This window comes from Falco punctatus, assembly GCF_963210335.1.
Source record: "Falco punctatus genome assembly, contig: scaffold_25, whole genome shotgun sequence".
NCBI lineage: Eukaryota > Metazoa > Chordata > Aves > Falconiformes > Falconidae > Falco > Falco punctatus.
In genome coordinates this window covers 2,392,285-2,416,496 of record NW_027660064.1, presented here as the reverse complement: position 1 = coordinate 2,416,496, position 24,212 = coordinate 2,392,285, and the positions used below count along the sequence as shown (strand labels likewise).

General features: G+C 51.1%; 1 protein-coding gene across 1 annotated transcript in view; it reads right to left on the bottom strand.

Moving 5' to 3' along the window:
• The window catches only part of LOC308058135 (hydrocephalus-inducing protein homolog), a 101,641-nt gene extending 78,008 nt beyond the window's left edge, over positions 1–23,633 (bottom strand). The window contains exons 1-7 of the mRNA XM_080412122.1: positions 22,554–23,633; positions 21,273–21,398; positions 19,520–19,639; positions 15,978–16,112; positions 9,128–9,327; positions 3,524–3,648; positions 744–945 (exon numbers count right to left, since the gene is read on the bottom strand). Coding sequence (XP_080268248.1) covers positions 744–945; positions 3,524–3,648; positions 9,128–9,327; positions 15,978–16,112; positions 19,520–19,639; positions 21,273–21,398; positions 22,554–22,673 — 1,028 coding nt within the window. The 5' untranslated portion in view covers positions 22,674–23,633. The remainder of the gene's footprint in view (positions 1–743; positions 946–3,523; positions 3,649–9,127; positions 9,328–15,977; positions 16,113–19,519; positions 19,640–21,272; positions 21,399–22,553) is intronic.
• Between the last annotated feature and the right edge of the window lie 579 nt (positions 23,634–24,212).

The window sequence follows — 24,212 nt, the reverse complement described above, 5'->3', positions numbered from 1 at the left end:
CTGCCCCAAACGGAATTTCAAAGCTTCAGAGACACCCTCTGGAGAGCCTGCCCCACCTCTCAGCACCGTGAAGACACAGGTGCTGACGCCCAAAGGCACTTCCAAGTCCTGTCCCTGACTTCCCCGCAGAACCCTCCACCTCCAAACTCTCCCCAGCCCCGGAGAAGGGGCAGGGATACCTCGTTGTGCTGGAAGCCGGGACAGCGCGAGGCAATTCAGCATCCTACAGCCGGATGGCCTCAACGTTCGGGGCCAGCAAAGCACCCTGCCCTGCGCATTACTGCAAAAGCAGGCTGAAGGAGGTTGCTGTCCTACCAGAGCTGGAGGGGAAGAAACTGCAGTGAATATCACAGCAGGTACGCTGCCTGCAGCTGTTAGGTGCTACTGCTCAACGCCGTCCCAGGTAAGGAGTGCCGACACTTTCCTCAGCCTCACAGACCCCCTGCAAGCCCAGGGACCAGGCCTCACTGATTTAGGGCTCCCACAGACGGGAATTTGCTCTCCGAGGAAATGCAGCCATTGCAATCAACCTTTCCTCCCCAAAACATCAGCTGGAACATGGATGGAACCAGAATGGGAAGCACCGAGCTCCATTACCCTGAAGCCCAGGGACACAGACCCGGATGCGGTGGATGCTTTATTTCTCCTACACCATCCAAAAAAGCACCAACATCCCTCTGAGGCCGTATGGTAGTTTCACCCCTGGGCAGTGTGTCTTACTGAAAGGAATCTTTCCAACGAACCTCAGCTTCTCCTGATCCTCCTCCTCTTGAGTAAGAAAAGCCTTCCACTGGAAGTGGGCTATGATTTTACTCCGGTTGTGGATGACCACACATCTGTGATTTGACAGCGTGATGTAGGTCTTCCCAACTGCCAAGGAGTTTCTGTCCAGCCTAATGTTGACATCTTCAGCGGCTCCATGAAGGCTTGTGTGCGTATCTTCACCTAGAACAAAGCAAAAGGCAGACATTGCTCATCGCCCTTGCTGATGGGAGTACAAGGAACGGAGGAAGCCACAGGGAACAGAAGTGTCACAGCTTTTAGCTGTGTGAGCAGTTCCACAGATCAATATATTTATTGCATCCCAAGAGCTGCATGTGTACAGCATGAGGATGTTCTGGGCACCACCTTAAGCACCTTATTTCTGGGTGGGCTTGTAAAGAATTATCCCCAAGGTGACACTATCTACAGGGAGACGTTTTCAGTGTGCCCAGGTGGCCTTTGGGTCACCATCCCATGCGGGTCACAGGGAATTCTGCATCTGAGTCGTTCAGGTGACTCTGAGGAGGCCCCACCTCGGTCACGGCTTGCCCAGAGTCTCCTGCAAGCACGCCACCAGGGTTGTGTCTCTCCTGATCCCTTGTTGCCAACAAGCGAAGGTGCCTGGGGCATGCAGGCAGAAGAGGGAGATAAAAAGAAACAGGCAAAGTGACAGCCCCCGGCAGGATGGGACGCAGATGAGAACTTCACCGTGTTGGAGCAGCAGTGCCCTCACTTGCTGTGGGTCTGTGAAGATAGGTCGGAACGAGACCGGTGGGGCACGGCCCACACCCACCTGCCCATCACAGCCCTGCAAGTCCATTTCTTCTGCCTGGAGCCTGTCGGTGCCTATGCCCGAGCGTGCAAGCCTGCACCGAGCATTCCCAAGCTGTCCCACAACCCGAGCGAGCACACCTTTGCTTTCCGCCTCAGACCGAAGAGGAGAGAGCCCCTGGCTGCGCACAGCAGCCGATTAACACCTGGAGTCTTGCTGGAGCACCTGCCAGCCCTTCACCCTCCAGAAGAGATCCCCACCAAAGCGTCCCTCACTGCCAGAGCTTCCAAACCTTCATTCTTCCCAACCAAGCAACTCCCGGGAGTCAACTAAGCTCAAACTTGAGCACCGAGCCTACTCTGCCTGTTGCAGGTGAGGGTCTCCCAGGTGAGAAGCAAACCCCAAACACGAGACATTCTCCGTCGAAATGGCACTTCTGTGGAGCGTGTTTAAAGCCTCAGAGCCAGCCCCAGCTGAGAAGGGCAGCGACCCGGCCATCCCTGGAGAGCATCCCCCTGCCGAGGCAGAGCCTTCTCCTCGCTGCACGGGTTACAGCAAGGCAGCCAGGGGATGGACCTGCCTTTCCAAGGCTGCCACGCAACAGCACGGGGGAGAGCTGGCTGCCTTCTGGGTGGACTCCTTAAACCCTAAGCCAGACACAATGCGGCGAATCACAGTCGTGCCAGAAGAAAGAGAGCCCCTCTCTTGGAGGGAGGTTGGGAATGAATCACCCTTCAAACAGATCTCTGCAGCCATTGCCTCACCTCCACACATGAAGAGTTCAGCCTTCATGCCTGTATAACCTCAACTTCTCTGCTCTTAAGGGAGCCCAGGAGGAGTGGGAGGGATTCGTGGCCAGAGATGAGTTATGTTGCGAGAAACAGCAACGTCCCCATGACTGGACAGCCTGCTTTCTATAACAGACAACCCAGCGTACAAAAATAACCGAGGTTCAGAAGCGTTACAGAGGCAGGCGTGCTTTATAAGCCTTGCCTTCCCCCTCCACTGAATCCTCGGCATACGTTGGCAAGCAGAGGAAGCAGGACCCAAGAAATGGGAGACATGCACAGTGCTTTGAGCATGTACAACTCAGGTTCATGGAAACATGACCTAATGCTCTACGGGACAACTAACTACGGCAAAATAAACTCCACTAAAACTATCATGGTCTCACTTCTAAACCCATGGCCACGTGGGTCTTGAAATAATGGGTATAGTTTTGATCTTCAAAGCCAAGCTGAAGCCTTTGAAATTTAATTGTTCTTTCTGCCCTTCTCCAAAGTACAGAGCAGCTTCTATATGAAGACTGAACAGGATTCCTTAACCTAGAAATCACACAAGAGATAGTGTAAAAGCACAAACGGCCTGGGAAAATCCAAAGGAGGAAAAATTTGTCACCATTTGTCGTAAAACAGGAACCCAAGGGCCTGAAATAGTATTAGTCAGAAATTACAGAAGTGTAGTACCAGCACTTTCCCAAGGAATATTCCTTCCTTTGGAACGTACTGCCATGGGAGCCTACAGAAGCTCATAGCTACAAACCCGCAAAGCAACTGGACAAAGGCTTGGAAGGTAAAACCATCAGAAGTGATTAAACAAAGATGGGAATAAAGCCTCCAGCACAGAAAAATACTAACTCCAGGGCCCACGAGGCAGAAAGCACATACACTGCCTGCTTCTACACGCTTTGCTGAGCATCCCCTACTGCTGCTCTCCTGGAGAGGAACCGGGCACACAGACACACTTACACTTACGCTCCTGGCTGACACCAGCATCCCCCAGGGAGAGACCAGCACGCAGCCACACAGAACAAGGGCACACTCAGCCTTTGCCCCTTACCTGCTCACTTGAAGCACCAAAACATGCAGAGGTTTTGAAAGAAAAGGGTTTAGAAAGAAAAGAGTTTAGAAGGAGCCTGCAAAGCAAGTTTAACAGTCTTCTGCTTTGAAGGACGCAAAGCGTGGGCACCATGCAGTGTCCAGCACTTACCTGTGTCGTAGTGTACTGTCAGGGACCCGGAATAATCACCCGTCTTCTGTGGGTGGAAGTCCACTGTTACTTGCACGGCATCGCCAATCCCAAGAGTCCCAGCAGAGCGATCAACAGAGAAAGGGCTGCAACACAGAGAGGCACATCAGGATTACTGTGGGACATTTGGGGACTATGTGGCTGTCTCGCTCACTTCAGCTCACCTGCGCAAGCAAGAAGCAAACAAACCACAGTTAGCAGAAGAAAAAGAGAACAGACAGTATCAGAAACTGAGCCACCAACTCGACTCCTGAAGAGCTCCAGCCCTCAGAACATCCTATGCTATAAAACGACCTCGTCTCCCCCATACCCTGCATCCAGTTCTCTGCAGCAAGGCTCAAGAGTCTGACTGCTAGCGGTACGATCGGAGGAGGGTTTTTGAAGGGCACAGAGATGGTGAGGGTTATTTGCATGCACAGCCTGACACGGATTTCCTCAGGAATCCGTCTTGTCCTGCCACCTATACACCTCAAGAGATACAAATGTCAAGGCGATGCCTGTCCCAGTGAGATTGCAGCCTGGAAATCAGACAGGGAGAAGAGAATTTCTTCTTGAAGACCAGAGAATAACTGGAGTTTAAGTTGCAGAATTCAACTCTTTTTTTTTTTTTTTTTTTTACCTTGAAAGCATCCTGGTTTTGCCTAAGAAAGGGCACATTTTATCAGTGTTTCAGTGAAAGCTGCTCTAAGCCAAGAAAAATCTGTAGGAGTGCAAAGGCACATTAGAGTGATACAGAAACAAGAAAACAAGACACAAAAGGAGTACCCATTTACAGCCTGAACAATTAAATCTCTAGCTAAATGAAGCACCATTAGCAGGAGCATATAGAGGCAAGTTTAACAGGAGGTTTTCGGTGTATTCACAAGCAATGCAGTCTGGGGCTCCGGGTTGTAATCCAGGCTTGGTAACTGTTTGCTTGGCCCGCTGGAGGAATTCTGTGCAATGCGTTGGAAATAATGATGAAAAGGTGTTGGTGTACTTCGGATTTAACACGAGCAATTATGATTTGTGGCCAGGTAAACAGCTCTTGGCTGACAGACACATAATTCAGTTCTTTAACGCTCAGGGAAATGTCAGATGCAACATGCTCCTGCACAACAGCAGCTGGGCTTTGCGGCTCCTGTACAGCCTCACTTAGAAAGCAAAAGGTACTGGCTTTAGTGCTTTGCTGGTGGTCAATTTGTCACCTCAAAAACACCTTCCAGAGAGTTTCCCAGTGATTAGGGAATGCAGCACACAAAAATAATGAGAAAATCAGGAGCCATGCACGAGCTGAGCTTCATTCATGGAAGTAGTGACAGCTGATGAAATTGCTGGAGTTCCTGCTCATTAAGGAGATATTGCTGCAATTAGGGGCCTGACCTGCTCCCATTACAACTAGCAAGAACATCACCAGTGACTAATGGGGAAGCACTGGGCCTGCAATGTTCACGTGCTGGACCTGAGACTTTTGAGAGGGAGGAGGAAAGCCAAGGTGCCACCAGCCTCAGAACCGGACTGCTCTCCATGGCCCTGCACCTGCACTGGGGGTTGTGCCTGGTTATACTGGGCAGGGCTCTGCTGGTGCTTGGCTGGCATCACTGCCTGCTGGGGGAAAGGCACAGAAAAATTCCCCCCCACCTTTTTTTTTTTTCTCCCCCCCCCCGCCCCCCGCCCCAAACATGGCCAGAACAGAAAAGCTGCTGTTTAAGGGCCACAATTCAGCACCACCTCCTATCCCGTCCCCTTGTCTGCATACCCCTGCCCTCAGATAGCTGGGATGGGAATGACACTCCCGAGGATGACTTCAGGGGGTGCCCGAGAAAGAAGGTATCTTCCCATCTTCAAATTATCAGAAGAAGAGGATCCCACCGAGGTCAGGACTCATTCTCAGGACTGAGAAACAGAGCGCAAGTCAGACACCGCACCTCCTGCCTCCCACCCCATGCTGTACCCACGGGACAACTTTGTTACTGCTGTCGCAGCTTGGTATCCCTCACGTAGACCTGGTTCTCCAAGACCCAGAGGGATGCAAGGTCCATGCTTAACCTCAACTCTGAACTTCAGTGCACGTCACTAAGCTGTTCCCTGCAGCCTACAGATAAGAGATGCTAAGGAAACGTCCCTGACACACTAATAGCCACATGAAAGCCACTGCCAAGAGATGAAGCTGGCAGGCTAAACTCTGGCCTTTTAGCCATTAATTGTGAGCTGCTCCTTAGGATAATTCTTGTCCTGTTAGATCTACCCTGTTAGTGAATCACTACTGCTCCTGAAACGACAGGAAAGATAAGGTTTGGAGGTTTATTAACAGGTTCTCTTCTGACATCCTTTTTAACTATGCCCATTTGTATGTTTGCTTTGTTGTACAACATCTAAACTGTCACAGGTCCAGATCTCCCAGCGGTGCCTTGCAATCCCCGGCTTGTATAAACTCATCTAGCCGCACCAGCCCGAGGGAGACCTTCCCAGCAGAACCTGCTGAGATCTTGCCCGTTACTGCCCTGCAGAAAGGGAGCAACTCCAGACTAGTAAGCAATTTCATAGGGATCTGTTCTGGCATCTGTTGTCCTGTCTTTGTACATCCTGTGGTAACTCTCCAATCCCACACCTCGGTGTCGTATATGGGTCCTACAGGGGGCTCCTAGCACTGCACCTTGTAGCATCATTTCCTGAGCTTTCAGAGCCTGGTGGGACATTCCTTAATGTATCTTCTCAGACGGATCCTCTCTGACCCCAAAGCACAGCGTAGCACAAGGTCTGTAACATCAGGAAAAGGCAGTGCTGCGCTGAGATCTGCTTCCAGACGCCATTTTCAACTGAAACGTACTGGAGTGACATTTATCTCCCTGAATGCCATGGAGAAGAAACTCGTTATCCAGCCTTAACAATGAGAACGACAGGAAGAGACTTTCTATATTTACACTAGTACTGCGCTGACTCTCCAGCCTACTTGTCACGCTGGCTGGGAGGCCACTTCTTTCCTGCTGGGGTTGCTGGAGCCACTGAGCTCACCTGGGACCTCGGGGCAGGTACCTGGGCAACTGCTCACAGCACAAGCAGCAGGGAACCCACTGTCACACAGTGCAGTCCCCAGCACTGGCTGGAAGAACCGCTCCTGGCACACCATGGCCTCATCACACAGCGAGAAAGAACGTGGGAGTTCTGCTCTCGGGCTGCAAGGGAACGTGCTGACCTGGTCAAGAGGGGGGAACACTCGGATTCTGAGTGGGGGATACAAGCTTGGGGCACTACAGTCCAGATACTGGAGGGCTGGGCTGCCATTCACTGGGACACAGCAGAACTGCATGCAGCCGAGGGATGGGAAATGCAAACACCTGTATTTGGGGTGGAAGAATCCCTGGCAGTACAGGCTGGTGGGCACAAAAACCTTTCTACGGAAAGGGAGCTTAGGGGCTGCAGCACAGGACGTACAGGGAGATGCTGGGATAAAGGGCTTTGCACAGCCTGGAGGAGGACAGAGCAAGGCTGGTATTACCCGATCTTACTTCTCGTGTTGTGTGCACACCCGATCGAACTCTGACACTGGTCTTGCTTTGAGCGCCGTGTTTGCTCAGATGATCTCCAGAGGTCCCTTCCAAAGTTATTCTGAGTTTCTCTTCTCCATCAGTCCGATTCCATTTCACATAGCCCCCAAATTTCTCATATTTCCTATACATCTGTGCATATATGCAAACAGATGGTAGACAGACAGGCACTGGAGGAACTCAACCTCTAAGAAAGTTCCCAATGAAGAATTCATTATGACATTTTGCTGAACACTTAAAGCAAAAAAAATAAAAAGAGCAGAAACACAGGAACTTCAGAGTATTTAAAAAGAAATCTGAAGGAAAGTGGGGGTGACCTAATTAGAATAAAACACTGCTTATACTCAAAGATTTAAATCATCAGTTTGAAATTTCAAACTGGCTTTCAAAAATTTGTAATGAAATGGAAGAGATGACTGATGCCTTCAGCTGACATGGGAAATCTTACCAGCTTTTGATCTCTGCAGACACACACAATCCAGTTATTCAGAATTCTACTTTTTTGTGTGTCATATGAAACTTTTGTAACGCTTCCCATCTCTCTGTTGCAAATCAGGACTGAAAAATTTAATTGTTGAAGTTCAGCATAAAAATCGTATCAAGCAGGATTCAACACACGCTGGATCACTCAACGGAACAGTTGGCAAGGACGTTGCCAAGAGATGCCAGACACGACTGGGTATCTGTTTTGGTGGTGACGACTAGATCTGGAAATCCCAGAGGGAAGCTGCACAGGGATTTACAAGGTCCTGCCTATGTATTTCCACAGTGACAAGCAGCAGCCTGCTTGAATAGCATCCTGGAAGCCTGTTTCAACAGCCTTGCCAGGCTTTGGTAGGAGCCTCTTGGACCCTCACGCTTCCCAGGAGAAAGAGCAAAGAGCCTTCTCTTGACCCCTGTTTTCCTGGGGAAGAAACTGAAGCAACTCAGGTGCACTAAGGCAGACGGCACATCTTTGCTGCGTTCTGGACCTCAGCTCCTGCACCAAGACCTCTGGGACCAAGCAACTCAGAGCTAACTACCAGCCAGCTGAACTGGTTTCCTTGCAGGTGCAGTGTCAAAAAGGCACTACCCTCTCCAGTTCAGCAAACTGGAAAAACAGTGACTGTCTTCTCAGACCAACAGGAACAGTACAGGCTGTCCACAACGCCGCACATGTCAGGCACCTGACCAGGAGACTGCCCAAATACCACGTGCTTGTGGCCTCCCAAGGAACGTGTATATTTGGCCAACAGGGCCACATACCCATTTCAGAAGGCACTGAAGATCAAGGAGCTTGCCGGTAGCTACTACAAAGTGCTAGAGCACTTTCCAGGAGATCTGAGAGAGACAAAGCTCTACAAGAGGCTCCCAACCCACGCACCAGGTATTTGCTGCATCTTTGGCCTGTGCCCCCGCTGTAAGGCATTCCTCTTTGGGGCTGTAGTGCAGCTTTGAAGCCGCTGCCAGCTCATCTCCGCTTAAGAGCTCATTCTAATGAAGAATATTGGATCCCAGGGACCAGATCAAACCTACTGGAAAACCAGGTTCTGGACCCCACAGGGGTTTTGTCAGGGTCTCAATACCAATTGCTTTGATCTATCATCTCTGATTGCACTCGCTACTCTAGACAAACTGCTGATAAATTCTTAAATGTCTCTTCCACCAGCTCAGAGCTTGCCCATTTCTTAACACTGCCCTTGGTCTGCAGGAACTGAGCTCCTGGAGCTGTCGTCTGCCCCGCAGGATCTTCCACAGCCCAAGGGCAGTCCAGCTGCCTTCTTACAATTGCTCTTTCAGTCTAACAGAATCAGCCTTGCACGACTGTGCTCTGAAGACACCGTTGCACTATAAAACTCCACTCTGCAGCTTGCAGAGTTTAAGCAGAGGTTGCGCCATGCTTCAAACACTATAATCAACAGCAAAACCCACGTGCCCTGCCCATCTCCAGCCACGGCAGCAGCACGGCAGCTCACATGCTCTGGTTCCTTTTTGTCGCTGTTTCCCAACTATATTATCACACCACAGTGTTTTGCACAAAAAGAGATGAGCTCCCTACCTCTGAGTGCTGATGCAGTAGCGGGCCACCCGGTTACCAACGTTGCGAACCAGCAGCGTTTTCTGGGTGCTGTACTTGACGGGACAGGCTGAGAAGTTCACCTGGTCGGGGAAGTCCAGGATAGCTCGGGCACCTATAGCTCGGATAGGCACAACAAACTTCTCCCTTTCTGTGATGCAGATGAGCTCGTGGAAATAATCCTGCAGGGAAAGAAACAATCTCAGCACAATGCTTTTAGCACCATTCCCACGGCAGAAGAAAACCTGCTGTTTTCTAGGACTGTTGCAGTAGCATTCAATAACGTAATAATAGTACCTTTTACCTTCATGACCTTTCATTCCAGTAGCATGACTTGCACAGGGTTGTTAACTTGCAAAGAAGAAACAAGCCCACTGATTCACCCGCTTTCGCAGCAAGCTGGCAGCACCACAATTACCTGATGCTTTGATTCCGAGGCACCAAAACAGAGTCGCTTCACGCAAGGGATCACAGCACTAATGGAACCTGCTTCAATCGCCACCGCAGACTATTGGAAGCACCACTGAGAACCCAGCTGTGCCACAGCACTAACTCCAACGCCAGCAACGCGGCGACCTCGTTGAAGCTTGGCAGGCGATGCTCAGGTGCACTTTCAAAAGGACTTCACCACATACGTGAGCAACGGTCAGTCGCTGGGGAAATGCTTCACAAGCTGGACACGGTAATTGCTGCGATGCCAGGCGAGTGTAGGGCACAGCTGTATTTCTCACCCCCTCCCACAGCCTTACAGGGCCAAGGCTGGGGACACGCACCCTTCAAAAGCCATCTGACCCATCTCCCCACACCAGAACCGGCTCAGCTCTGCACCCAAAGTGTCCCTCCAGATGTTTCACAGGTACTTCAAAGCACTAACAACTCCACCCCTGCCCTCAGCAGCCTACGCCAGCTCTGCACTGCAATTCAAGAGAGTTCTTCTCTGCCTAATCTCAGTTTCCCTTTACATCTCACCCCAGCCCCAGGGGACACAGAGACAGTTCTGGCTGATGCCTTAATCACACCCCTCTGTAAGGTCTGTTCTAGAGGAGTAAGTGACGGGGTGCCTGGTTAGCACACCCACCCCAGGCAGGTGGCATCGGGAGCTGCACACGGGGGACACTCAGACACCCCACCAGAGCAAAGCCGGCTGTGCATTCCCAGCCACTGCCTTCTGCAGAACAGAGCCAGGCAATCCCCCCCCATCCCGGCTGCCTGGCGTTTAGCAGCAGGAAGGCAAATCAAATTACCAAAAGCATTTTACTGTAGGGATGAGCAGATCAGACCCCAGATGGATGGCAGGCACCGCTGGCTGCGCTGCAAGTACCACCTTGCCCCCATTGAAATCAGTGAGGAAACTGTTGCCCCAGGGCCAGGAGCCATTGCCCCCAGCAGGCTCTTATGGATGAGCTGATCAAAGCTCTGCTTCTCATCAGTCACTGGCTGCCCTGATTTTTGCCCCAGTGCTTTTAACTCATTTGATATTCTTGTAATTGTTGAAGCAGGAAGCGCTTTGATTTAGGAACCGCACACAGCGGCAAACTCCCTTCAGCAGAACTGATCCGGATTCCTCCACGGCTGGGATTTCCTGCTCCCATCCCCTCCTGGAAGGGCCCTAAGGCAGCCAGCCCAGGCACAGACACGGACCCAGTGCTCCAACACAACAGCTGACACCCAGCGCCTCACCCACCACCCAGCACCTCGCCCACCGCTAAGGTTGCCAAAACAGATGCTGCCCCATCCAAGGCACAAAGAATAAAGAAGGATCTCTTTTTCTAGACATCTCAAACAGTCACCCTACAAACTGCACAAGGGCTTTTGCTTCTCCTATTTGGAAGGTAAAATACTAGCAAGGGAACTGCAGCAAGCAACCTGCAGGATTTAACATCATATTGCAGGCAAGGGTTTCATCTTCAGCAAGTCTTTGTGAATTAGCAAATTTGTACTCAATCTTGCAGCCCAAGCCCTCTAAAATAAAAGCTATGGGCAGCCCATATGACTTTAAAGCACCCATTATCTCCCGGGTACTTCACCTCCCAGACTGCTCAGATGCTCAGAAACTGCATTAGCAAATGGAGAGTGCCATTTGCTTTTGCTGTTGTTGTTATTTCGGCCACACTACTGTAACAAAGGCAAGTCCAATTGAAAGCTACCTGCCTTAGTCAGTCTTGGCATGCCATATTTACTTACCTCTCTCTTCCAGATGCCAGGTAGACAGAAGAGGATGCAAGTACAGATCAGCAGGGAGATAAAAAAAAAAAAAAGGAACTTCAACAATTGGAGGTATTTGAGGGAAGTAAAAGGAAGTAATTGTCAAGTCGTTGTCATTGCTAAGGAGCAAATGGATCAACAGCAATGCAATTAAGAGCCCAAGAAATAAATACCCCCCAAAAGCAAGCACTGGCAGCCTTCCCAGCTCCCTTGCTGGTGAGGGGCACTGGGACCACCTGCACAGCAACGAACAAGGAAAGGGAATTCTTTCTCCAGGGACCTGAGGGCAAGGCTAAAGCAGCAAGGGTTTGGTTTCACAGAGACAACCACAACCTTGAGAGAGCAAGCTGCCTCTCGCCATTCCTGCAGATGCACATTATGCTCCAAGCCCCCTCTCCAGGGACACCGTGGGACATGGCATCCCGTGCAAGGCTTGACTCAGCACTTCAGAGCGGGCTGACCCTTCAGCCACGCTCTACCACCCCACCAAAGTGGGACCTTGCACCAGGCTGAATGCAGCGTCAGCCCAAACAGGGGGAAAGCCAAGGCAGAGGGGTGCTAGGCAGAAGCTGGCTGCTTGTGTCGCTGTGGACCCATGGTCCCTTAAGCTTTTGAAAGCTGAATTGCCCCCCTGGGGGGGGAACGGGTTGCAGTCTCCCCTGCAGCACTGCCTCGTGCTACCGGGACACTACCTCTGCTACACGCTTGCTTACAGCCTGGGCAACTGTTGAGACCAGTTCAAAATCTCGTTCTGCTTCGCAACTGCAAACCCTTAGCAGACTGTTTAAGACCAGGTTTCTAAATAGACATGCCTGGATGACAGAGGGGCTGCAACCCATCTATGCTCTAAAGTCTGTTGTGTTTAGACACAGCTTCAGGCTACAGATTTTCATGAAAACATGACTTCATCCTTCATACAACTCCCCTCTCCATTGCAAGGATGACAGACAGTTGTACGATGGTTCCCCTTCTCTCACACCCCTGTGACAAGCAGGAAGTTACAAGCTCTGGCCTTCCAGGTATCACCACTGGCATCTGAACTGGCACCCGCCGGAACTGAAGCAGCTGCTCATCTCTGATGTTGTTTCAGGCTCTCTGCAAACTCAGGGGCTAACGGTAATACTGCCACAGCGATATCAACCTTAGCTGCCCACAACACCACACTCGGATGTCAGATTTCCTGCATAACCCATCCTAAATCCTGCACTGAATTCCTTGCAGCAGACGACTTGCACAGAAAAGATCCTTGTAGCATGAGGTCACACGGCAAGCCAAGCAGGGAAAGCTCCCGCTGAAACCCTGATATCAAAGGCTGGAAAATAAGGGCCATGACAAGAGAGGAGGGACCGGAGGATGAAGATCCAGTCGCAGGAGAAGGGGGTGCCCCTGCGCCTGCCCCCCTCAGCTGCCGGTTCGCAGCACTCTGAAATGAGTCGCTTAGCTCCAGGTTCGTTTGGCACCGGGCCATTTGCCTTGGTCTTCTGCCCCTTTCCTCCCCACACGAGCCATCTGGAAAGTATACTTGGAATAGCTTCTGGGCGCTACAAAGCATCTAACAGGGCTGCGCTGAATTGTAAAGGACTTCATTTCACCGATGCAGTAACTCGCTGTCCTGTCGTATTTCATATTAATCAATGTGCATTAATTCAGTCTCCACCGAGCACCAGTAATGAATTTCACAAACCTCACAGACTGAGCTGGCATTGCCGGAAAATAATGTATGGCTACAGTGAAAAGAGCAAGAGGGCAAAACAGAATAAGCTGTGCTGGTTTTATATGCTTCTTCCTTCCTTCTTCCTTTACAATAAACTATTAATAAGCCTGAAGGACACACAAATGGAAGTGTTTCTCTCTGTTGTTAATCTGCCAGTCAGTGCCACAATGGTTCCCAGTTCAGCAGAGACTGTCAGACCATAATGCAAGGACACGCAGGAATGTGGGCTGGCACGAGAACACCCACGCTGTACAACTGGAGCCACAAAACAGAAACGTGCAAATCAGAAGCAGCAAGAGTAACTAAGTGGAAACGCTGCCCAGCAGAAAAATTAGCAGTTCATTTATAACACAAGTGCCAATAAACCAACAGACACGTCAGCTGTTTATTTATTTTCTGACAGTCCGAGCACGTGGCACATTCCCAAATGACTGTGAGACAGTAGGAAACTGCTCATTTTCCAAGAAAGGGCTACGTGGCATTTCAGCCACTAACAACTCACATGGCCCGATTACTTAGGGCTTAGCCACAATTTTACTCCTTTCAATCAGGAGTGACTTCGCTGAAGTCAGACTTACTCCAGGGAAGAACAGATTCAAAGCAAGAGAATTATATAAACCAACTCCCAATCAGGAAGACCCAGACCCCAGTTCACTGGGTTACCCACAGTCCCTGTGGATCGTGCAGCATCAGGGATGTAGGGGTTGTTCAAAGGCAGCACTCCTGAGCCTTCCACAACTAACACAGATACTCTGCAGGCAAGCAACTGCAAGCCCAGCGCAGGTGGCTTTACAGAACCATTTCCCAAAGCCTGCCTCTTGGCCAAGGGCTTTGCAAGGTGCTCTGCGCCTCCTGACCACGCTGTGGATGCATTTCTAGCTCAGCTACAGCACTCTGGCACTTCGCTGATTCACACTCCATCACGTATGAGCCAAAACATTCCGTTTGTACAAAATTCTGGTTCTGCTGTACAATCCCCATGTGCTCCTCACTGAGCAGCACGCATCCCTCTCCCAATGTCCTGCAAGGAGCACAAAACCCAGTTCGGCAGAAACCGCCGTGGTGTCGCTGAAGCTGTGCAGAGGACCTTGCTGGCACAGCTCCCTAATGCCACACGCTCACCAGTTCAAGGGCAAGACAAGGGACAAAGTACTGGACATGAGTGCTCCTGGGGGTTCTCTCACCCTACTTCTATTTGGGGTGATGTTCATCTGTTGCTCTGCTGCTTCTCTCTAGTTGAAGAGCAGCAATTTGCCCTTCATGGGAACCAATTTACTTCCACACCCAAAATGAATGCTAATTCATACTAATAAATCGCATTTTAAAGGAAACAGCGTCCTCTGCAAAGCCTACCTCGGTGAGATTATGCTCTTATGTCACTTGGGCAGTATGGAGAACTGCCCTAGGCCAACATCATTTTTACCTTCCATACGAATGACGTAAAACCATTTCTCAGTCCCTCCCCAAAGCAACAGATCATTTCACAAGCTCAGGGAGCCAGGGACCGCAGGGCATTTCCTCTTTAGTTTGCTACAGCCACGCTGTTTGAGGATAGGACAGGGCATTAAACTAAATCTAAGCAGCGAACACAAGATGAGAGAACAGCTGTGCCCAAAGGGATCCTGCGCCTCTGGCCTGGTGCGGAAACGCCAGCTGGCTCAGAGCGACCCCCTCACCTTGCATCACCCACAAAGTCACACAAAGAACCCTGCCAAGAGGCAGCAGAGTGCTGGTGCAAAGAATCAGCCTGTCTGTATTCCCCTGCGATGCTTCCTCCCTTCCATGCCATGTGCTAAACCCTTCTGCATTAACAAGCCTCCAGACCACACTGTCACCCCTTCACATCACGGCACAGTGCAAGGCTTGCCAGAGCCACAGCACCGATGCTCCAACCTCCGAGCAAAAGCATGGCACATGGGGCAGGGAATAGGTGCCAGCTGACACAGCAGCCACAGCCACATGCACGCAGGCACAGCCACACCAGCGTGACTGCCCAAAGGCTCCGGGGTAAGTGTCTGCCTGCAGATTCTACCTGCCCCTTCAATGCCTGGGTGTGCTCCAGATGTCTCTGTCATCTGCAGCACACCGACCCCCTGCTGATTAAAGACATCTAGAGCTCAGTGCGGCTGTGCCAGGCTGGCTCCCCGCCACGAGCACAGCGCATCTTCTCCCCTAGAATCACAGCTGGAGCACAGGCAGGCAAGTATCCTCAGGGGCAGCACAGCGGCAAGGCTGGAACACAGACGGTATGAAAAAGCATCACCTTCGCTCCAGCCCAGGGTGAGGAAGGGAACTGGTTGCCAGATGGGAAAGAGGAAAGCTCTCTGCATCTATTCACTCCTCTAGTCTTTTCCATCAATAATTAAGCCCCTAACACTGAGTGGAGAGGTGGGATGGCTAAACATCAACACCCCTCCCAGCCATTTTCCTACTGTCACACGTGCACCTTCCCCTGCAAATGCCCAGGAAAGCACAGGGAGGGAACGCACAGCCCGTCAGTCCCTGCTGCGGTGGCATCGCATGGTGCTGCCAGCCAGGCTGCCTGACCACAGCCTAGAGCAAACCTTGCAGCACGGCACGGGTTATAACCAGTGCGCAAGGAAAGTGCCGGCTTCAGACAGAACGTTCCGCTGTCTCACTGCTGTGTCCAACGTGATACACATTCCAGTGACTCCAGTTTTCAAAGGTGGTGGTCCTCACTCTGATCAGGCTCAACTTTGCGTCCTCCAAACAACAGGTCAATTTTAAATAGGCTTTTGTTATTTATAATTATCAGAGCAAACCCATAACCATACAGCAACGGACAGATATTAGCAGTGCCGCAAAACCCACAGCAGACGCCCTGTTCTGAACCCAGCCCCGCAGCTTCGCCTCCCGCTGAAGGCACCTGTCTCTTGGGACCTCCAGTCTCACCTTGTTCTCATTGGGGGTGAAAACGATGTGGAAAGTCACAAGCATGCCAGGCGGTACTTTGCGGCACACGGCATGGTGGCTGATCAACTTGAAATAAGGTGACCTCTCCAAGGTGACCTTCAGCAGCTGAGGAACCTGCAGAAAAGGTAAGAAAGTATGATTTTGCAGCTCGTGGAAACAGGAGGAGAAGAGACCTGCCGACAGCCTTCCTTAACCACCTTTCCAAAGCACTTTTAGCTCTGGAGGTACGTGCACATAATACACAAGAGTCAACATTAATCCCTTCTGCCTGGGCAAAACAGCTCACGGCCAGAGGCAGCAGGGCAATGAAGGAAGGGCCAAGCAGGGAAGACACCAGCAGCACGGAGGTATAATATCTGAATCAAGCCACCCGTGTATTCAACAAGCCCAAAGAACCTGCCGGCTTCTGCCCATACACATCCAGGCAGTCATGCCCCTAGAAGGGGACTGTGTTATCTGAAGGCCAAACAGTACGTGTTAATCCTGGGGGAAGGAAGAAATGCACTTTAACGTGCTGCGTTTGAGCGGGGCACTCAAGCTGCGGTGCTACAGTCATGCGGGCAGACCAGCAAGAGGAGGAGACCACACATACTGTGGCCTCACTGGGAATAAAAGCAGGCCTGAAGAGCAAAAGGAGGACCATGGGAAGACAAAGAGACAACCCCACAAACTGAGGATGACTAGGAAAATTCACAGGGAGCTGTAAAGAAGCAAGGGAGAAGCACAATACGCTACAAGGAAAGGCTGATGCAGAGGATGAGAGCCAGCAACTTGACAAAGTGATGGAAAGCCAGGCGACCCCCCCCCCCAGGCTGTGCCTATCAACTATGGGCTCCAAAGGCATCTTCTGCCTCGAGATACATGACCGGCACTGACTGGCGCTGGAGTCTCAGTTTTAAAAGCCAACCTCTGCTCTCTGGAGGCTCCTGCTGCCTGTGACCGTAGCCAGGCAGCTGCCAGCGCAGGCAAGCCAGATCCCCGGGGACCCCTGCCCACCCCTAGCAGTCCCTGCAGGCACCCTGCTGCACGGTTCTGCCCTCTGGGACACCACCAGCACACAGACAGCACACAGGCATTTCTCAAGCACATTGAGAGCGACGCCTGAGCACCAAATCTCAAAGTCTAAAGCAGGTGATTTGGACTGACGGGCAGCTTCACTGACAAACAACAAACCCACAGGAGGCTTGGAAAAAATGGAGGCTCGTTCTGCACCACCCACCCGAGCCTGGTAACCCGTGGCCAAGGCAGTCCTGAACTCTCCAAACGCCCTTGGAACCCAGCAGGGTCCTGGGGCAGCGGGTTCCAGGAGCCAGTTTCACAGTGCACACAAGCAGTTTGGTCACCAAGTCCCTTAGGAGAGGAGCACGTGTGGCTAAGACCTTCAACAAAAGCCACCCGGAACACCTGAGGGTGCTGAGGAACAGCCTGAAGACAGAAAAGCAATTGTACAACACAGGTAAGAGCAGTAAGTATATAGCGAAGCACTTCTGTAGTTGCACGATTACAGAGCCTCTATTTGGAATATATTTTGCTGTCAGCTGGATTTTTAGGGGGCAAACAACTTCAGGCTGCCGTGCAGTATAAGATTCAGAAGAATCTGGGAAACCAGCGCGAAAACTCTGAGACAGAGCACAACACTGCTCTGCTCTTCTGCAGGACATCACCAAAAGCCAACAAAATTAGAATAGAACACTGTCTCAGGATTATCATCTCTACCTTTCTGTATTTAGAACATACCAAGGATTTTCCTTAGAGCTGATCTTACTTTTACACCCACGCTCTCCAATGGTTGAGGTCTTACCGGCTTCAAAACTAGTTCGGTTTGGAAAAAAACCCACATTCACCCATTGCCTCCCCCTTTACAGGGCACGTAAATCCCAAGGCGCAGCTGGACAAGTTTATTATTCCTTACTGGGAAGGGCAGAAATGTTATGCAGATGTTCTTTTCCACCCGAGGAAGCATGAACAGAGCAAATCAACTGTTTGCCTGTTGGCTGGTACTTGGCAAAGATAACCATTTTGAAGTGCTGCATGGATAATGGAGCAGCTGAAGCCAAAAGACTCAGTGGGAACGAAGCAGAGAGTAGGAAGAGAGAAACTGAGGCACATTTTAATTGGGGAAGAAGATACCTACAGCAAGGGGTGCCCAAAACCCAGTGCAGACCACACCAGTGGCATTCCCTGGGTGCAGGCACCCATGCCACATCTTATCCACGTTCCCAAGTTAAATGCCAGACCAGGAATGGTGCAGTACTCTCCAGGAATAACTGAGGGACCACACACGCATCCTTCCTAGCCAAAGGGTCTTCCCTTTTCGCCCACATCCCTGTCAAAACCTGTTCTCTCAGGAGATTCTTGGACTTCTCCCGCTGTCCTTCCACCCGCAATACAACTTGGCAGCTTTTTTTTGTTGTCCACCTGTTTGTCCCCCCCAGCAGGTAAATCTGGAAATCTGGGGGGAATTCACCGGCTCTTGCGCACACTTCCATCTTCCCATCCCACCCTCCCCTCACGCATACCTCTTATTCTTCATTACAGAAGAGTACCCTTAATTACACCTCTCTTCCTGACCTTTCTCTGCTGCCAGTGCACTTACTGCTACAGATCAAGAGAAACCCTTGCGTGTAGGAAAGTGTGCAGGGAGAGAACACCGAGCTCAGCTCCTTTCCTCCCTCTGCCTTTTCCCACCAGCTTGCTCTTGGCACATGCCTCATTCCAGCAAATATTTCCCCAACTGAAATTCAAAAGGTCTCAACTTCCCTCTTTACAGTGGAACAAAACTGCTGACATTTTCCAACTTTTCCATTTGCAACTTTCTTGGGAAATCTCAAAATGATCAGGTTTTTCAAGCAAAGGTGGAGACCTCCGAGGGCACTTGACTCTGAACGTGCTGTGGCTCTCCAAAGGGAAAACAGAGCATCACGTTGCCTCAGAAAAACCTGAGCAGAACCCAATTAAGCTTAGCAGGAGCCTGAAGCGGCACCTAAAGGCCTCCCACTGCTTCTGCTACATCAGTCTGTTTCCACTGCTGTTTCAAAACACCTTTCCTGAAGCGCTGTTACCACTAATTATAACTTACTCCAGCATAAAGTGGAGAAGACCCCACCCCGAGCTCTGACAGCCCGTTCAGCTCTCTGTGCAGCTCACCCAGAGGCAGAGGTGCCCTGTGGAAACTGAGATTAACCACGGAGCCACCAGGACGCGGTGCACACTCGAGGGAAAGCACGAGGGCAGGGAAGAACTGTACAGCCCTCAACATTCCCATCCGTGCAGGGCTTCCACGGGGAAAGGTGCTGACTAGAAAAGCTCCTTTCAGCGAGGTACTACCAACACACAGCCAAAACCAGGGCAAGAAACCTCAGCATGGCAAGATTTCCACCATCTCGCAAAATAAAGGTGGCGAGACCTTTTACTCTGGATGCGCTGTGCTGCAGCAGGTGACTGGCTGTGCTGTGCACCGCGCGGACAACACTGCTCTCCAGTTCCAGCACAGGGTTAAACTTCCACATCCCAGCACCTACCTTGTCCTCGTTCCTCAGAATCAGTGGCACTTCATACACCTCGTAGGGGACGTAGCTCTGGAATACCACCTCTGACGGGAAAGGCTGGAACAAGTGCTGTTTCGGGGAAGGTGCCGAGAACTGCAGATGCAAAACAGAGTTTCAGCCGCTGGGAGAAAGATTCATCAATCAGAGAATACTACATCGGTCCCCAGTGAAGTACAGTCTCCCGCTGAGTACGCCTGCCCAGCTCACGCCAGGGGAACGGCAGCTCACCCACCTGTGCTCTGAGCAGATCAAAAGTTTCTGGGCCACACCGAGCAGGCTCAAGCGAGCAGCTCTTTTGCTGGCCGTTTCTCCAGGTTTCCTGCTCCAAAAGGCAAGGCAGCGCTTACCTCCGGCAGAGCGCTGGGCTAACAGTCACACAGCTCCAGAGCACTTACTGCGAGAGCCGTAAGCACTCGTGCAGCAAGTGAAAGCCAAGAATTTACAGGAGACTCCATGGGAAACAGTCTGGGGATTATCTTTACCCTGAGACAGTGACCAAGTCCAACCCATCCTCAAATCTCTTTTTTGATACACAGCCTAGAAACCATGAGGAAGAGAAGACAGGCCAAAAAGGAACACCGCCGTTAAGAAAGCAACAGATGAGGTGATAAGGTTCAGCTCCTTCCCCAGCACTACTGCGCAACTTGAGTAAGGCTGGACTTGGCATCTCCTTTTCCCATGAGCTCTCAACGGATGCTTCATTGCAGTCCATTATTGCCATGTCAGTTAGTACCACCACCGAAGCGTGCCTGATGACACACAGAAACAGCAAACGCTTACAGCGCAGAGGCATTACTTGGAGAAAATCCCTCCCTGCTTTGTCTCCCCCCTTCCAGCTGAACTCTTCGCACTCACAAGACACAGGCACATCTCCTGCTTCTGCACAGCAGTCAGGGTCGTGCTGAAGCCAGGAGCCACAGCACCCGGCCAGTTCTGTGCGTGCTCGTCCGAGGCGTTCCCAACCTCACACGCTGTCTAGGGCAATCCCCAACCAATTTGTTACAGGTCTCTTGCTGGCACTTTTCCACTCAGCAGCCTACCTCAGTCATCTACCCCTTTGGAACGTGCGTTACACTAAGCAGATGTGTAAGAAGAGCAGCTTTCAACATACGTGTAAGCAAACACTGATCCAGATAAAGCACACCCGCTCCCCTCTGCCCAGCACCATTCCCCTGTGTGCCTGGCAGCCTGCAAAATCTAACACCCCGTAAGGGTCCCACTCGTCGTTCCAACCCAAAGCATTCATGCAATTGCTTGAGCTACACCTTGAGTAGTTACCGTAGGCCCTCAGCCCCCAAAGGCCAATGCAGCCACCACTGAGGGCATCCGACGACCCCAAGCGTTTGACAGAGACTACACCAAACCAAGGGCTGCCTATTTCAGCAGGAGGGTGGGAAATTGCAAGCTTGCATCCTTGTGTCCCGCCCCAGCCTTCCTCCAGTATCATGCTTTAGCCACAGAAGCTCGTCTCCAGCAAAAGCCACCAACTTCAGCAGAGGTGCTTTATATGGGCTTAGTGCAGGCCAGGACTTCAACAGCTCACTGGGGGAAAACGTTTCACCTTTCCCCCAGCAGAAGGAACTCCACCACCACCAGCAGCAGTTTGAAACGACAACAGGACTTAGTCACCAAAGTATTTAGATAAGCTGGAGGCAAGCCTGTCACAAGCATAGGCCCACTTCAAATGTCACGTCAAACAGCAAGGAAAAGGGCAAGAAAAGGCTACCTTTTGACGGGAGGCTTCGCTCACGTCGAGAAGCTGGGTAATCTGGGGCCGCCGCATGTCCCGAGTGCTGGCCAGCCTCTGCTTGGTGCTAAGAGTCATCTCCTTCAGGAAGGCAGAGGGAGTCAGCTGAAATGCAAAACACCAGCAAGAGCTACAGAACTGCCTTCATTCAGAAAGGCTTTTCTTGTTCAAGAGCCACTGATCAATAATTTGTGATCACAGCCACTAGGATAGTCCTGGAAGCCCCATAATTACCCGCTGAAATATTTAACATCAGTAAATTAATGACAGAGAGCGGAATACACATGCTCCAACCAAGTGGCTCTGTCCCATTAGCTTCTCCTTTGTGATTTGATGTGACATGTTGGGGGATTTGGCTCTTCGGGCATTTGTTTCCTCTTCAGATTTGCTGGATTGAGCCAGTGACCTTTGAAGAAGGTCGGGAGGAGTTACCAGCAACCCCCTAACTCCATCCTTGCACAACGCTTACAACCACCACACGCATGGAGACGTCACTGCTGGGTGAGTCAGAGGAAAGCAGAGAAGCAGTGTTGTGCCAAGACCGAGGTGGAGAGGAATGGCTCCAAGTTTTAGTTATCTCTTTTGAATTAGCACTTGTTTTCTCTGTTCTGGCCTCCGAGACCCCTCCACAGAAGTATGCAGAGAGATCTCCTCGACAGAGCCTTAGCGCCAGGTCGCCTTCAGCCAGGTGAGCTCTGGTCAGCAAAGGACGTCTGAGGATGGGAAGGAGGAATTGCCCTGACTCCGCTGCTGCCTGCAGCGCTGGGTCTGTGCTCTACACGGGATACGGGACAGAACAACTGGTCTGGAACCTGTTCCATCTGGGACCAGCCATGCCTCTCAAAGCCTTTGGGCAGAGTTCGAGCAGCCCACCACATGCCCAGCTACCTGGAGGGCAGGTATGGTCAGAGCAGCGCTGGCAAGCATCCCGACGTGACAAAACATTGCTGCCCACACAAAGGGGACAGAACGAAGCACACGCTCACGCTTCAGCTATTCCGGTGCAATGCCCGGTACGTCCATTTAAATTGGCTCCGGTGGCACATCCAGACAGACTCTGGGCTTGCCCTGAAGCAGCACACAGTCCATCCCCTACTGCACCATGATCGCCACCTCCGACAGAAGCATGGCAGCAGAGAGACGGGGAGGTGGTGTCCAGCTTCACAGTGCGGCCAGACAACAGGAGGGGCAGGTAGAGGAAGGACGCGGGGGCAGTTTCCAGCCTTACACAGCTCCTACCTGGCCGCAGCAGGTACTTACAGTTGCAGGCTTCTCTGTCCCTCTGGCTAGCTTCAGATTACGAGGCACTACCACTTGCCTCGGGAATCCACCAGCCATCCTGGAGGACCCTGTGAACGAGCAGGGCTTTCCAGTGGCCATGCCTCAGTTGACCTGCAAGGAACAACAACAGGACTTTGAAAATCCAGAATCCCCTTCATGGCAGACCCAAAGGAGACAGCTGTGTCTCCAGGCTGTAGCATCCTTCATAACTGGACAGCAGGCGGCCTCCCCACCCTGTCTCATCATTAGACCATGTTGAAGCAGAAGAGTGAAGATTGATAGAAGTAAAACCCCACAACAAACATTCCCTGAGCCAAAACAGCCTTTCACAAGCCACACGCACACATCAGAGCCTGCTGGCATTTCTCACCTTCTCCCCCCAACTTCCATCTGTTTTGGAACTATTTACTGGAATTTTTATCCAAATCTCGATTAATACCCAAACTGTCCTTTATTACTCTTCAAAAGTTTTTCAGTGGGAACAAAAGGGAAATGTCACTTCACTGCTTCATTTTGCAAAAGCAGCTGACCCAATGCGACTCTGCGCCTGACCCTACTAAGCGCTCAGATTATTAGGAACAACCTTAAAGCCGGGGATCGCTGCTGCCCCGAGCATGAAAATCAGACGGCTCTCCTACTTTGCAAACCAAATGCCCACCCTTTGTGCAAGGAGGTTGGTGATGGTTTTAACTAATGGAGCACAGAGCTCAGTACTCTGATTATCAACTATGGTTTCTCAAAGCTAATTTGGTTAAGTTGCAAAAATGATCCAGCAAATAGGACTCCCTCCAGGCATGAAATTGCCACAGTGACCAAGAACCTTTCTCCATGGAGAACAAGGGCCCCTTTTTTCACTTATTAACACCCAAACTCAAGGCTCCCTACAGGCGTTTGAAGCTGTAACAGCAGAAAGAAAAGCATGAAACCATTCAAGCTGCATGAGCAATTAGCTCAAATAGAAACGCAACGTATGTGAAAGCAGGGCCACTTATAGGCTATCCTCATGGCAGCTCTTCTCCAGCATCCTCATCCTGCAGGCTGCATGGGTCAACAGGTCCATGGGCCGGTCTTTTTCTACCACCAGCCTGCTGATGACCTCTCCATCTGCATCTCAAAAAGTGTGGGTGCAAGAAAGGGAAAGAGGAGAAAACACCCCCAGAAAGTGGGTCTCAAGCACCGACAAAAATCAAAGAGAGGTCTGTACAGCACTTACTAAGCACTACTTTGGGCTAGAAATCATTTCCCCTCCCTTCCTGGCTAACTGGACCAAGGGACGGATGGATTTGCCCACTTCTTATTTTATGGGACTTGAAAGACCCAGCACTACCCTAACACTTTTTGACATCCCGAAATTAAGCAAAAACTCACAGATCCCAGCTTCAGGTAAATTCATCCAGACACTGCAGACAAGCTACTCATTTCTTTAAGGAGTACAGAAAAACCTCCACGCTGACTTACAAAGCAAGAACTTAATTCCTATTTTGCTTGCCTGGGGAGGACCCCAAGCATATCAACGCAAAAGAGAACAGGCAAATCACCGTCTTGCCACAGCTCCAACAATGCCTTTGGGGTGTCCTCTGTTGTTGCACCTGGTGAGTAGCCACCTATGAGCTTGTTCCAATTAACCGTGCACACATC